The sequence below is a fragment of the Myotis daubentonii genome, chromosome 16, assembly GCF_963259705.1.
Source record: "Myotis daubentonii chromosome 16, mMyoDau2.1, whole genome shotgun sequence".
Taxonomy (NCBI): Eukaryota; Metazoa; Chordata; class Mammalia; order Chiroptera; family Vespertilionidae; genus Myotis; species Myotis daubentonii.
In genome coordinates, this window is record NC_081855.1 from 21,605,351 (window position 1) to 21,620,578 (window position 15,228).

At 57.6% G+C, this 15,228-nt stretch overlaps 1 protein-coding gene across 15 annotated transcripts in view; it reads right to left on the minus strand.

Annotated features, from left to right (window-relative positions):
* Nucleotides 1-15,228, minus strand: part of RAP1GAP2 (RAP1 GTPase activating protein 2) — a 216,144-nt gene that overhangs the window by 11,988 nt on the left and 188,928 nt on the right. For all 15 annotated transcript variants that reach the window (XR_009449112.1, XR_009449111.1, XM_059669104.1 and 12 more), the window contains 5 exons: nt 14,405-14,476; nt 13,849-13,935; nt 12,333-12,467; nt 3,515-3,652; nt 1,882-2,000 (listed from right to left, as the gene is read on the minus strand). Coding sequence is in view for 13 of the 15 variants with exons in the window: in XM_059669104.1 (XP_059525087.1) it covers nt 1,882-2,000; nt 3,515-3,652; nt 12,333-12,467; nt 13,849-13,935; nt 14,405-14,476 (551 nt within the window). In the remaining 2 variants the exon portion in view is untranslated. The remainder of the gene's footprint in view (nt 1-1,881; nt 2,001-3,514; nt 3,653-12,332; nt 12,468-13,848; nt 13,936-14,404; nt 14,477-15,228) is intronic.

The window sequence follows — 15,228 nt, forward strand, 5'->3', positions numbered from 1 at the left end:
CTTCCCTGCTCGGCTGCCACTGCGGACCTCCCTCCTGCAGTGCCTCCTGCCCTGGCTTCTGAGGGCCCTCCCTCCCCTCCTCTCTTCCTCCTCGCTCCCCTTCCTTCCCTGTCTTTTCCCCTGGCTCTGCCTCCTTTCTCCACTTGCCCTTAAGTGCTGGTGCTCCCCAGGCATTCTCCACACCCCCTTGGGGGAGCGTATTCATTGATTCATCTTAAGCACCACCTCCCCGCCCCCCCCTCCCCCAGTGACTCCCACCTCTCCTTCTCCAGTCACCGCCTCTCCCCCAAGCTCAAGACCAGCAATTCTGACCACTCAGAGCTCTGGGTCTCCCCTCTGAGTGGGCCACAAGGACTCACTCACACACACAGCTTCCAAACAGAGCTCTCCATCCTCCTCCATCACCCCACTCGTCCTGCATGGCCAGGCCTGGCGGCTGGGGCCACAGCCAGGGCTACAGGAAGACAACTTGTACACGTGGAGGTCAACCTGCCTGCCTCCCTTTCCTTTGCGAGACTATAAGCTCCTGGAGGGCAGGTTTGCCTCTTTGGAGCTCCTGTCTGAGCACTGAGCCCCACACACCAGGCACTCGAGGGATGCTGCTCGGAACTAAACACCAGGTGTGCTCACTGACTAAAGGATCAGAAAGACAATTAGGGCCCTAACCGGTTTGGCTCAGTGGATAGAGCGTCGGCCTGCGGACTCAAGGGTCCCAGGTTCGATTCCGGTCAAGGACATGTACCTTGGTTGTGGGCACATCCCCAGTAGGGAGTGTGCAGGAGGCAGCTGATCAATGTTTCTCTCTCATTGATGTTTCTAACTCTCTATCCCTCTCCCTTCCTTTCTGTAAAAAAAATCAATAAAATATATTTAAAAAAAAAAAAAGACAGTGAGCAAGAACAGGGTAAGTAGGATATGAGACCTGGTGAGCCGTATGAGTTCTTCACATGTTTTTGGAAATTAACCCCTTATCAGATGTATCATTGGCAAATGTGTCCTCCCTCACAGTGGGCCCCCCCTTCATTCTGTGGGTGGCTTCTCCTGCTGTGCAGAAGCTCTTCAGTTTGATGTAGTCCCGTCTGCTTACTTTCCCCTTTGTTCGATGCTGAGCAAAAGAAGCCAGTCAGAAAGAGGCAGCTACCACATGATCTCACTGACAGGTGGGATCCTAATGAACAGAATAGACAGACCAACAAACGGACATGGAGACATGGAACAGACTGAGAGATCTCAGAGGGAGGGGGAGGGGCGGGGAGAGATTAACCAGAGAACCTATATGCACATATGCATAGTCCAGGGGCACAGACAGTAATGCGGTGAAGGCCTGGGAGGGGGTAGGAGCGGGGTGGAGGGGGCAAAGCAGGGAGAAATGGGGGACCTCTGTAATAAACAATGAAAATAAATTCTAAAAAAGGAAGGGAAGGAGGGAGGGAGTGAGGGAGGGAGGGAGGGAGGGAGGAAGGAAAGGAGGGGGGAGGGAGGGAGGGAGGAAGGAAGGGAGAGAGGGAGGGAGGGGGAGGAAGGGAGGGAGGGGGGAGGAAGGGAGGGAGGGAGGGAGGGAGGGAGGGAGGGAGGGAGGGAGGGAGGAAATTCTGGAAGCCCAAAGGCAGGTTCCAGGCACTCTACTGTCAGAATCAGGGAAGGCCTCCATAAGGAGGACATCTGAGTGATGTGCAAGAGGAAGCGCAGAAAGAAAGGACTCTGAGCAGCGTTTCCAGCTGGGGCCGAACTGTGAGAGCCCCTCTGACTGTGGGTGCAGGGACCGCAAAGCTGCCGAGTGGACGCAGCACTGAGTGAGTGATGTGGGGACCAGGGTTAGAAGGAAGCCATCGCTGGACGCTGAAGCTCCCAAGGGAGCTCACCCCCACGCGGGACACTCACCACCGCGTCCGGCTGTCCCCTTGGCCTTCAGAGCCCGTGTGCAGACGGGGGAAGAGCCCCGACCGCCGCTTGATGGGGCTCCGAGACTGGTTCTTGGCAGTTGCCGCTGCCACTGGAGGCTGCCAATGAGACCACCAGAATGAGCGCTCACTCCCCAACCCCAGGTCTCCTTCCCTCCACCCCCCTTCCTGGTCTACAAAGAGCCTGTGCACCACCCCCCACGCCCACAACTGGTCTGGAGAGATTCCCCAGAAACAAGACAGCTGGGAAGGGTGGGGTCTGTGGAGCAGGAGCTATGTATGACCTGCGACTCAAGCCACCTGCAGCCTGTTTTCCTGTGTTCTTAGCCCAACTCTTACGGCCCCAGGTAACAATCCACTAGAACAGAATTCCTGGAGGAACATGGGGTCAGGGCCACCCTAAGGAGAACCCCACATACTGAGAGGACAGGATGCCTGAGGGGGTCACGGACTGAGAACCACAAAGCTGAGAGAGTCCTGGGAGTGACCCGGTCCGACCTCTCACTTGACCGAGGAGGATGTGGAGGAGGCGAGGGGCGAGGGAATTTGGTCAAGGTCACCCAGCAAACCCCTGGCAGGACAAGCATGAGGTCCACACACACCCACAGGCAGAGGGAGCCTGCCAGGCATGTGGCTCTGCTTCTGCCACGTGTGGGGGACGACGGACGGAGGGCGGCAGAATGAGAAGGGGGCGATGGGAGCCCGCCCGGCCGCTAAGCCAGGCCGGCCCCAACGTTTGCCATTCCCATGCGGTGCAACCTTGGGCAAGTGGACAAATTCTCTGGGCCTCGGTCTCAGCCACAGATTGGAGAGAACTGCCCTGCCCTGCTCACTTCACAGACCCTCTGGGAGGAACAAGATAATAGCTATGAAAACACTATTTGGTGAATCAAATGAATTACACAAGATCATTCACAATGCCAATTGCCAGTATCGTGGTGGGTATTTTCTGCTATGACAGAAAAAAAAAACAAGAAAACCCCAATGTGCACAAATCCACAGCCACTTTGCTTTATCAAAAGAGGGACTCTGGCCCCCTCACCTGGCCGGCTCCTGGTGCAAGCTGGCCAGACCCAAACCCCCGGACCAGCCAGGCTCTCTTTTCTTGGAACTGTACACAGTGAGTAGGAGCAAAGACTTAGGATCTGGGCGACCTACACTCGAAGCCCAGTTCTTTGGCTTTGCTGGGTGACCTCCCGCAAGTTGCCTAACCTCTCTGGGCCTCCCCTTCCTGGATGTACAATGGACAGCACCCAGCACCTCCCTCACACAGCTGTCACAGGGGCCGTGAGTTACTTAGCTCTGTGCCCGGTGCACAGCAGGCAGGGGCAGCCACCTGTCGTTAGGAATAACAAAGGGAGGGCCCTCTCACAGGCCCAGGACCCAGGGCCACTGCGCAGGGTCGGTCCCAAGAAGGCCCAGGTGTCAAGGAAACTCAGAGAGCAGGACCACAGGTGGGCTCCGGTCTGGGCCAGCCCCAAGTGCTGCCTGGCTGGAGGCTCAGTTTCCCGCCCCATCATCTGGCTCGCCCTGCCGACCGCCTGGCCCAGGCCTGGGTGAACACGCCCCTCCCCCACCACGGCCTGGGGGGCCCCAGGCCTGCAGACACTCACCGAGAAGGTGGTCTTGGTGACCTCCACGCTGTTGTGGGAGATGCCCCCGCTGAGGCTGCCGGGGAGGCCCCCGCTGTGCGGCTTCTTCTGGCTGGTCACCATGGTCTCCATGGAGTGGCTGCGCACGCGGATGGCCCTCTGTGGGGACAGCAGGTGAGGGGGCCTGAGCGTTGCAGCCAGGCCCCTCCAGATGACCCCGCTGCCTCAGTGGGATCTGCAGACACACTCCGGGCTCTGCGCACATGTGCACACACACTCGCGCACACGCTCTCTCTCTTTCTCTCGGCGGCCCACATGCTAATCACTACGGTCTGCAGAGGACTGTCACGTGCTCTGGGCATGTGGCGCTCTGCAGGCAGAGGCGAGGGAGGACATTGGACAGAGGAATCTGAGGGGTCAGCGCCCCAGAGGCCCTGCGAGGTGGACAGAGGTTGTTACGGGGAAGGAAAGTGGGGCTTGGAGAGCTTACCAAGCCTGAGCTTCCTCACCTGCAAACCAGGAATGACATGGTCCAAGCAGCAGAAAACTAAGCGTCCTTCTATATTTAAACACTGGGTATCCCTTCTGCTGTCACCCCAAGGTGTGCCTGGGACAACTTGGAACATGTTCGCAGTTGGTGCACTGTGGCCAGAGCACTCCCAGACTCGCAGCGGCTAACGATGAGCCTGCAGCTGGTGCCACTGCTGACACAGGACACGCACTCTCAGACTCCAGGCATGAGGCCTCAGAGGGCCCGGAGCTGCTCAGGCCGCGTGGAGCCCTGTGCCCACTTAGGGACACCAAAGGACAAAGGGCCCATCTGTACACAGCGCAGTGTCCAGGAGGGGACAGCCAGGATAGCCACCGGTCCCAGTGCGTGCAAGGATGAGAACAGTTAAAATGAAGACTGCCGCGCCCACAGCAGGGAGCGAGCTGGGAGGTGCCGGCTGCTCTCAGGCTGCTCGGCAGGGCTCTGCAGGCCGCCTGCGTTGCTCTGGAGCCTGACCCAAGGGGATGGTTAGAGTGAGGCAGACAGATCCCACCCGGACCCAAGGGAGGATTTCCTGACATGGGAAGTCCTAGAGGCTTCCACCCGCCATGTGGACGATGCTCCCTGGTCTGAAGGCCTTCGAAGACGACACGAGTTCTAGGAAGGGAAGTTTCTCTCTGGGACCCCCCAAACCCCACATCACTCCCTCTGACCACTCACTCAGTCCCTCGATGACGCGGCCAGGTGGCCACACCTATAAAGCTCTTAGCAGAGCACCGGCACATACTAAGTACCCAGCCAATGTGGCTACTCTTCTTGTTAATAGCGAGCACCTGTCATGTGCTTCCTGTGTGCCCAGCCCTGCCAGGAACTGGGAGAATTGCAGGAGGGGAGTCAAAGACATATGAGGCATGGCCCCTGCTCCAAGGAGTGTACAGGCAGCAGGGAAACAAGACATCCCTAAAATTAGGGCAACGGAAAAGGCCCAGGCCAGTGGGTGCTCCCGCTGTGTTAACCAGCTGTCCGGGCCCCCAGGGCCTCAGAGCCACATGCAAAGACTCATGGATGCAGACATTGCTAGTTGCTCACACACAAGTGCCATCCCCCCATGCTCCTTGCTGGCAGAGCCACTGTCTGGCCCAATGTCCCCTCTTCCTCCACAGGACAAAGGAGTAAATCATGGCCCCCTGAGGCAGTCACATCATCCATCCCCTTGCCAGGGGGACATGACGGGACGTCACTGGGGGCTTTGAGGAAAGATCTCCTCAGCGATTCCCAAAAGAGGTGTGGCACCTCTGCACCTAGGACCGCAGCAGCCACCGTGGGGCTGTGAGCGGTCAGGTCTACGGGCGAAGCTGACAAGATGGGGAGGGCAGAGGGGTCAGGGGATGGAACCTGCCTGCCACTGACGATGCTGAGCAGAGAGCCGCCTGGGCCTTCTGGTTAAGTGAGCTAGTGCAGTGGTTGGCAAACGCATTAGTCAACAGAGCCAAATAGCAACAGTACTTCAAAATAGACTCGCCCGGGCCGAAAACCGACTTCTGCGCACGGGCCACGAAGTTTCAATCGCACTGTACGCCCGCCCGCACGTGGTATCTTGTGGAAGAGCCACACTCAAGGGGCCAAAGATCCGCATGTGGCTCGAGAGCCGCAGTTTGCCGACCACGGAGCCAGTGGATCTTCCTCATTGCGTGAGTCAGCTGAGGGCGGGAGTTCTCGGAACCTCAGCTTCAGAACACTGATGCAGAAGGACAAACGTGGGACACAGCCCCCATCCTCACCTGGTTCACACCCACACGGAACCACACGTGTCTGCTTACGCGCTCCATGTGCCCACCTACGTGGAACAGCTGCTCTTCCCTCCCTTGAAGCGTTGAGTCTACGGAAAGGTAGTCCCAAGAAAGCAGCAGGAATGCTGCCCCCAACCCAAATCGCGGGCCCCCCGGGAGCTCTCCCCACGGTCGGGAATTCGCCAGGCTCAGGAGTGGCCGAGGACCGCACCCTGCCTGCCTTTCTATCCTGGGGAGGAAGCTGACTCAGGAAGGAGGGCCGTCTGCAAAGATGATGGCCCTGGAGGCCAGCTCCCCTTGAACGAGGCAGGGAGCCCACCAGCCGTGTACCCCTGACGGCATTCATCGGGCCTGGCCTGTGTGAGCCGAAGACACCCCCTCGAGGGACATCAACTCTCTCTCTTTCTAGACCACAGAAGAGTCACCTAGCAACAGTGTCCGCAACATGGATAAACAGCCAGCACCTTCCATTCATTCCGCCACCCAGAGATCATTCAGCCGTGTGCCCTCAGAAAACTGAAGGCAGGGAGGTGTGGCGCCACTCGGAGGTGTCCTTGGATAAACAGAGTTTCCCCAAATGACTCAAGTGCTCCATCAACTCAGCCTCATTCCATTCCATTGGTGCCACCACCACCACCGTCATCAACTGTGACATGCCAATGAATCACTTATGTTCGGATGCTTTCTCACGGTCTCTGCAGAGAAAACTAAATGTGCATCATGAGCCCTGTGTGATGGCAGCTGGTCCACTGAGCTCATGCACGTGATCTTCCTGCATCCTTCCGGCTCTGAGACGCAGAGAGGACAGACACAGAGAAAAGGTCCTGAAACGCAAATGACTGCCGAGGTCACGCCAAAGGTAAGAGACGGAGCCAGGACCACACCCAGGACCCTGGGCTCCAGGCGAAATGATCCCAACAAGTAGCCCAGCTTGAACATATAATCCAACTGGTTGAGGGACTGAGGGTGATTAGAAACCACGTGCTCTCGGCCTCCCTGACATTAGGGGGGGCTCTTCTCCCCAACGGCCCGTGGTGCTGCTGAGTCCGTGGGGTGAGTCCGAGGGCACGGTGGCTGGCAGGGAACTCCAGGGCGGTGCGGGCTTGATTCCTGGTTCTTCCCAGCACGGTGTGTGAGCCTCTCGGAGACAGTCTCCTCCCCTGTACAGCATGGTGATGGGCCCCACGCGAGGATGACACGATGGATGACAACTCCCTGGCGTGACACCTGCTTGCTCAAGGTCATCTCGCCCCCCCCCCCCCTTAGGGATGGGAAAAGAGAGATGATGGCTACCTTGAAACCCTACAGCGATGCTCCATTTGGACAAAATCACCCAGTGACATGGTCTAACGCAGCCGTGGGCAAACTATGGCCCACAGGCCGGATCGGGCCCGTTTGAAATGAATAAAACTAAAAAAAAAAAAGACCGTACCCTTTTATGTAATGATGTTTACTTTGAATTTATATTAGTTCACACAAACACTCCATCCATGCTTTTGTTCCGGCCCTCCGGTCCAGTTTAAGAACCCACTGTGGCCCTCGAGTCAGAAAGTTTGCCCACCCCTGGCCTAACGTTTGTCACATGTCAATCTGATGTAGAGCTGGACACACTAGCCTTTCAAATCGGTCAGAGGCGTCAGGAGCAGGGCGAAGAAGAGGACAGAGGGCGGCGATGTGGGAAGGGGGAGGCAGGAGAGAAGAGGACAGGCCCACGAAGCCTTTGCCGGGGCATCAGGAGGTCTCCAGGGACCACCTGGCCCCTCTCCCACTCGGCCCTGCACATCCAGGCCACAGTTCATGTCCTCTCCGCTTGCATCTGCCCGGGGACGGGCTGCTCACTGCCTTCAGGGACAAACAGCCTGGCCTTTGAAAAGATCTTCTGTGCACCAAGCTGGAATCCTACCGTTTCCAGATGTTGGCGTCACGGGCTAGTCTGTTCCATACGTCACACAACTATCCCTGTCTGTCCTCAGCTACTCTCCTCCGAGCTGATCACCTCTAGTTCTGTCTCCCACCCTTAGTCACCAGGGTTTCCCAGCCCTCGGCACACCTTGGCGGGAGTGAGAAAAGAGGGATGGAGTCACTCCCTCATGTCTGCGTACGTCTCACCAGTCAGTGTCAAGAGGGCGCGCGTCTCCTCTGGGCCGACCACAAATCCCGCTTCTTTACAAATGGGTTTTGTGAGTTGTTTCAATCTAACAAACTCAACTTGGGGGACCCAGTGCACAAGGATAACACTAGGGGGACACATGCTTATCTGTGCCAAGTAAGCAGCAGAGGCAGGGCCTACGGAGAGAAAGATGCTAATTTCTTGCCGGCCGTGACGGCCCCCTAATCGGAAGAATCTGAGGCCCGGAACAGGGTCTTCTGCCCCTTGGGCCGCACAAATAAAGGAGGAAGGCTGACGGGAGTAGGCAATATCCCTCCGCGTCTCCTTTCAGACAGACCAGAGCTCCATCCGCTCCATGAGCGGCCCCAGCCTGCGGGCACTTTGCGGGAGCTACCTGCAGAGTGGCGCTCCGGCCACTAGGGGTCAGAGCAGACCAGCGCATCGGCTGCCAGCCCCTCAGAGGCTGGGAGAAATTCACCCAACACGCCCGCTCTCCGCCATCCCAGCTCTGGGGCTGGTGGTGACCTTCTCCTCCGCCCTCCAGGCCCCTTCTGCATGATGAGGTCATCGCGGGGTTGGGCTAGCTCGGGGTTTCTCAAAATGTGGCTCACACGGGCTTCGTGTACATATGTTGATACATCAAGGAGCACCCCTTTTCCTGTCCATTTTATTAGGGACCAACAGAAAATTCAACAGCGGGCAGTGGCCGAGCACGGCATTTGAGGACCACAGTTTAGAGATCAATATTTTTCAAAGGTGAGTAACACACACAGCTCCTTGAAAAAGAGAAGTATTCTGGGTGGAGGAGGGCGATGGGGGGGAGGAATGCAGAACATCTGTAACAATGTCAACAATAACTAATATATATGTTTTTTAAATAAAACTATTCTTGCAAGACTATGTCCACAGACCCCCAGCACCGGTGGCCCCCGGCTGCACTGGCCCCTGCCTACTTACTCGTGTCTTTCGGTTGTGAGTCTTGCTGCAAAAGTTTAATCTCAACTGGAAATACATTTGTTTATATCATCCGCTAAGTAAAAATGCAAAATGTGTCAGTGTTTGCAGAACTGGAGGATTCCTGAGAATTTCCGCAAGCTCCTCCGAAGCAGGTTCAGGCGTCCGCGAACCCACTGTTCTGTTTCTCATGGAAGAAACACTAAACCGACAGCCCATGAACGGAAGCCAGACGGACAGACGTGAAGAAGAGAAGAGCTACTCTAAGTGGTGTGAGGAGCCCGGAGCACAGCCTGGGGCAGCGACGGGTCTGTCTCCGCAGAGGGGCAAAGGGCCCCGGGCTGTAGGGGAGGGGGAACAGCCACAGAGGCCGGGATGGGTGGCTGGGGTCGCTGTGAGCCCTGGGACTTCTCAATTATGTTTCTGTGCATCTGTGGAACGAGAACTGTGACAGGAAGGAGACAGAACCTGCAACTTCTCTTCCTGGAATCATTTCACGCACCTCTCCTTGCAAGAAGGACTTCGTGGCGGTCCAGATGGAACGCCAAGAGGAATGCCGATAATTCTGACACCACAGCACCATCCAAGGTGCCTGGGAAGAAACAGCGAAACTAAAGACAGTTTCCTGGGCTGGGGCAGACCACAGCTGGGGACACCCACCGAAAGCAACGATGGAACGCACAGGGCGAAGAGCTGGTCCCGACGGGGAGGAGGAAACAAAGCTACTCCTATCCGCCAGAGCTCGGAAGGTTTGCTCTGCGCGACTGACCGTGACGGCCCCCGCCCCCCCCCCATCCCCCCCACCCCACAGTGCACCTCAGACACAGCAGGGAAGCAAAAGGTAGGAGGGACTGTCTTCAGCCTACAGTTGGGAGGATTTAGGGTTGAAAAGAAAACTTCCCTGGATTTCTGGATCAGAGACAAGGAATGGTCAAAGCCTGGAGCATCTCCCTCTCTGGAAACCCCGGTAGTCAGGCCGCCGGAGTCGGCCTAGAGGCAGGGGACTGGGGAATGGATGGCTTCAGGTCACTGTCTTTTAGACCCGCAACCTGAGGTCGCTGCGGGGCCGTTTTATCCACTGGGCACTGTGGGCCCCGTGTGCACAGCCTGCAGGAGTTCCCAGGTTAGAGACATATTTGAAAACTGAAAAAACTATTGTTAACTCCAAGAGACAGAGAGAAACCTGCAAAACTGAAAGCAACAAGTCACTAGATGTCTGCAGCCAACAACAGCTCGAGTCATGGACAATGACATCTGCCACGGAAGCCGGGAGCATCTGATACCCTTGCTGGGATGTGGGGCGGAGCCCACAGAGGTGTTCCTAGTTCCCTGGTCTCCCATTCACCCCTCCTCTGCCGGGCTAGCTGCCCTGGCTCCCTCTTCCCTCCCCCGTCCCTCTTCTCCCCACCCCTTTCCTCTGGATCTCAGCTCCTCCTGTTTCACCCTGGCCGCCACTGTCCATCAGGGCTGAGACAGATGTCCCAGGAATCTCCCACCAGCCCGGACACGCAGTCGGCTCCTGCCCGCGCCCGCGTGAGGAATCTCGGCAGCTGGCCCTTGGGGCCAGCAGGCCCAGCCCTGCGCTCATGCTGCTGCCTGGCAGGGGGGCCGACCCCAGGCTTGCCCGGGCCAGGCTGGTGGGTGGAATCTTAATTGAGTTGGGACCCAGAGGCGGTGTCATGTGGCACCTGGGAACACACGCTTCGGAATCTGCCAGACACAGCGTCCATTCCCCAATCTGTTGGGTGACTTGGGACAAATTATTCCGTCTCCTCACGTGCAAAACTACACTCCTAATTATTAAAATTGGGTATCAGTGATTCTACCCATAACTCCAGCCTTGCACAGGGCATAGGGAGCAGCTGTGAGAGTTTAGAGCAGCGGTTCTCAACCTGTGGGTCGCGACCCCTTTTGGGGTCGAACAACCCTTTCACAGGGGTCGCCTAAGACCATCGGAAAACACATATATAATTACATATTGTTTTGTGATTAATCACTATGCTTTAATTATGTTCAATTTGTAACGATGAAATTGGGGGTCCCCACAATATGAGGAACTGTATTAAAGGGTCGCGGCATGAGGAAGGTCGAGAACCACTGGTTTAGAGGGGTGATGGGTGTTAAGCTTTCACTTTACAGGGCAATGCTAACAGCTCACACGTCCACGGGGCACTGACTGTATTCCGGCCACGCGACCCCTTCGGACTACTTCCATGAATTCCCCCAACAGTGCCAAGACACGGGTCCCGCTGATCATCCCTGTGTTGTTCATGTAGCTCAGGGACTTGAAAGACAGTGCCCAGGATCACACAGCTGGGATTCTAATACAGGCAGGTCCAACCCCAACCCCACACACTGTCCCCAAAACGGTAGCTTTATAAATCGTTCTGCCACGGGCCATCAGCAGACCATTGACTAAGAACCAGAAAACCCGGGTTTGAAACAAGGCTTTGCTACCTCTGAGCGGGTGTAAGGCTTTTTTGTGTTTTTTAAAAAATATGTTTTTAATGATTTCAGAGAGGAAGGGAGAGGGAGAGAGAGATAGAAACATCAATGATGAGAGAGAATCATCAATAGGCTGCCTCCTGCACGGCCCCTACTGAGGACCGATCCCACAACCTGGGCATGTGCCCTCCTGACCAGGAATCGAACCATGACCTCCTGGTTCAGGGGTCAACACTCAACCACTGAGCCACGTCAGCCAGACAGTGGGTGTAAGGTTTTGAGCAGTCCTGTGGCCTCTCATCCTGTCCCCTTGTGTGGGAGTGGAAGTAACAAGGCCCGTTCTGCCAACCGCACAGGGTAGCAGCCATCTCAGATTAGATGCTGGGTGTAAGTGCTGTGTGGACCGGCAAGCACTTGGCAAGCATGTGACAATGAATCTTCTTTATGCCAGGCCAGCGAAGTGGCTGTCCCAGCTCCACTTGAATACTCCCAGGGACAGGGAGCTCACTACTTCTTTTAGCAGCTCATTCTGGTTAGAAAGTTCTTCCCTTTGCAAAGTCCACAGGGACTTGCCTCTGACTCCAACACACTGGCCCTGGCCAGGTCCTCGAGTGCCCTGCCAGCTGGGAAAATTCTTGCAGAACCCCACACCAGCTGCTGACGACAGCTAAGACCTGTGTCCTTGCTCCCGCCACTCTGCCCTGGCGCCCTGAACACAGGAGGAGGCAGATGAAAGCAGGAGTGTTCTTGGTTTGCACTGGCTCCTCTCCTGTTAACTCTCCCCCCAGCCCCACTGTCAGACTCCGGGCCAGGAGGAGGGAGGATCCAGGTCAAGGAAGCAGGTGAGGATGCAGCAGACACTGTCGGCCACTCCAACCACTCACACTTCCTGATGCCCGTCCTCTGCCAGCCCCTGCAGCGCCCCTGCTGGTCCTGCCACATCTGGCTGGCACTGGGGCTCTGGGGCAGGATCGTGTGGATCTTGGACCTCTTCCCTTGTCTGCCCCGACCCTCCTGCCACAGCAGTCGGCAGACGCTCTGTGCCCGTACCTTGAAGGACTCCAGGAATCCCCCGTGGCCCCCGTTCTCAAACTTGTCCTCTTCCGGGCCGAGTCCCAGCATGGCCTGTGTGTGGGCATGGAGCTCGTCGTGAAGGTTGTCCAAGAGGGCGGCCCTCGTCCGGTCCTGGGAGGAGGGAGGGGGGAGATTGTGGAGCAGGCACTGGGAGCAGAGGGGGCTCCAGCCGCCTGGCTGAGGGCTGCTGTTCTGGCCAAGCGCATCTTCGTGACGGTGTGAGCTAAGGCCAGGCTGGGCTCCACGCTCACAAATGTCGCAACTGGCACTACAGGTCAGTGCCCAGCCCTCTGCTCTCTTCCCGCTGCCCCTCCTCGCTGGGCCGCCCCACCCCGCCAGCTCTACCTGACTCCTGGCCCGGCCCAGCTCTCTACCCCAAGCTCCACTGCTCCTCTCCATCCAGAGGTTCCTCCAGAGCCATCGTAAAACCTCCAGGGGGCGCCATGCACCCAGACCTGGACAGGCCCTTTTGGTGACCCAGCCTGCGCAGGCACCTCCAGATCAGCAGTCCCTGGCACAGCTACCTCCCAGTGGTTGCCTGTCAGCAAAGAGCCCAGCTGAAGGCCTAAGAGCCACCCCACCAATCCACTTCCCCCCACCCTTAATACGGAAGTCCATCGGTCTTCCCCAAATCATTGCCCCTGTGCCTGGGGTAAGCAAGTTGCCATCATCTCTCTTGAACTCCTGTCATAGCTTCTAACTGGCCACCCTTCCCGCCCTCCTCCCTTTCTATCTACCCTCCCCACCACTGTCAGGGTAATCATCTAATATGCAAAGCAAACATCACTCTCCTGCCTAAGTCCTTTAGTAGGGCCCATCCCCTCTAGCTCAAATCCCTTCTTGATATGACCCAACCTACGTCTCCAGCTGAGGCCCCACCATCCCATCCCCCACGAGTCCTTCCCTCAGGCCACATCAAACCCTCTGGAACCCCCTCACCAAGTCATGCTCTGATTCTTCCCTGATTCTTCTTTGCTCATGCTGTCCTATGCCTGGAATAACCCTCCCCACTCTTTCCTCCCGGCAAACGGCTCATCAGATTCCCAGATTCCGCAGCTGAAGGGCCACCTCCTCCGAGAAGCCTTCCCTGAATACTCCCTAGACCCCCACAGGCAGAGGCAGTCACTATCCTAAGTCACAGCCCCCATGCTAGCCTCCATCAGGGCTCAGTGCTGGCAAACGGTATCTTTCCTCTAGTAATGGCCCCTCCCACCAGCCTGCGAACTCTGTATGAGCAGAAACTGAGTTGCATTTATGCCCGTGTCCCAGGAAACAGAACGGAGCCTGGCACACAGTAGGTGCTCAATAAACGATTGGTGAATGGCTGACTAGACCTGAAATTTGGACTGTTTCCACAAGAAGAGTTACTGTATCAACACAGGACTGACGACTTTGAGGGGCAAAGGCGATGCCCTCCCCCCGCAGGAACAGACCCCGGCAGAGCCTGGCTAACAGGAGGGCAGGAGGAAGACCCCAGAAACCTTGTTCTCACCTCCAGTTTCGCGAACTTGTCCGACTTGCAGCAGGCGTTCTCTGCGTTGGTGAGCTTGGTGAGCAGAAACTCCCTGAACTCGGGGCCCTGGAAGACAAGCAGCTCTGGGACTCTCCCAGCCTCACCACGGGCAGGCAGAATGGGGAGGGTCTAGGAGCGCCCCTGAAAAGTCCCTTCAGACATTGGATCACATCTAGCCCAGGCCAAGCCCAGCTGCTACAATGCTAACAGGGAAACCAGCTCCCCGGGTCCTGGGAAACCAACCCTCCACACCCACAGTGGCATTCCCGTGCCTGGAGGCGACTTCTGCCCCAGGCTCCTGGTATAAAAACGCTTCTTTCAGCAGAAATTCAAACTCCCTGAACGAGACCCTGTGCTAGGCCAGGCTGGCAGCAGGAGCAGAGGTGGGGGAGACCCCAAGTAAAGCCCCCCAGCCCTGCTGAATAAAGGCCCGGCTAACGTCCCCGCCCAGGTTCGGCCCCACTGCAAGCCCTGCCACTCCGGCGTGGGAACCTGGCGTTTGGCTGTGAGAGGAGCAGAAGGGAGAGCGTCTTACCTTCTGGAAAACCGGGGGGTTGGGCAGAGGTGGGCCAAAGGCCGGCACGTCTTCCCGCGCCGTGACTGAGACCTGAAACAGAGCCTCGGTGTGAGCCAGGAGGGAAGAGATCCGTGTGCCGTGCCCGGGCCCCAGGGCAGCCCCACTTCCCGCGGCAGATCTCGCCCCCTCCTCCCCTTGCCCCTGGGAGCCATGGCCAGCGTGGCAGAGCTCCCAGGAGTGGGCTGGATGGCATGGCACCATCACATGCTCGTCTGCACCGCTGGAGGCCAGATGTGAGCCTGGCACGAGGAGTGGACAGGGCCTGGGACCCCACCTCTAACGCAGTGCAAGCGCTCAGGACGCATCTCCTGGCCGCACTGGCTGGGGTGCGAAGCCCACGGAGGAGGCATGGTGAGAATTATTAGCCTCTTTCGCTGGTGAGGAAGCAGGTGCCCAGAGACACGGAGTGACCCTCCCGAAGGCACCCAGGGGATGAGCCACCGAGAAGAACAGAGAATCCAGACCCTGCTCTGGGGTTCTAACCACAGCCCTGGCTCCCAACCTGTCCACACTTCAAGTGCTTAAACAAAAAATGCCAATGGCACGGGCTCCCCCCCGCCCCCCCCCCCCCCCCCCCCCCGCCCAATCCCTGAATCAGCAGCGCCGAGGCGAGCCAGGAATCTGCAGCTGGGAGCTCCTGGGAGCTCCTGTGCAGCGGGCGGGTGAGCGTCTGGAAGCCCTGACCCCCCCACAGGGTCGGGCAGTCGGGGGGAGGCTTGAACCAACAGCGCAGCCGGGCTGGGAAGTGGGGGTGGAGGACATCAAGGTGAGCTGCGTGCTGC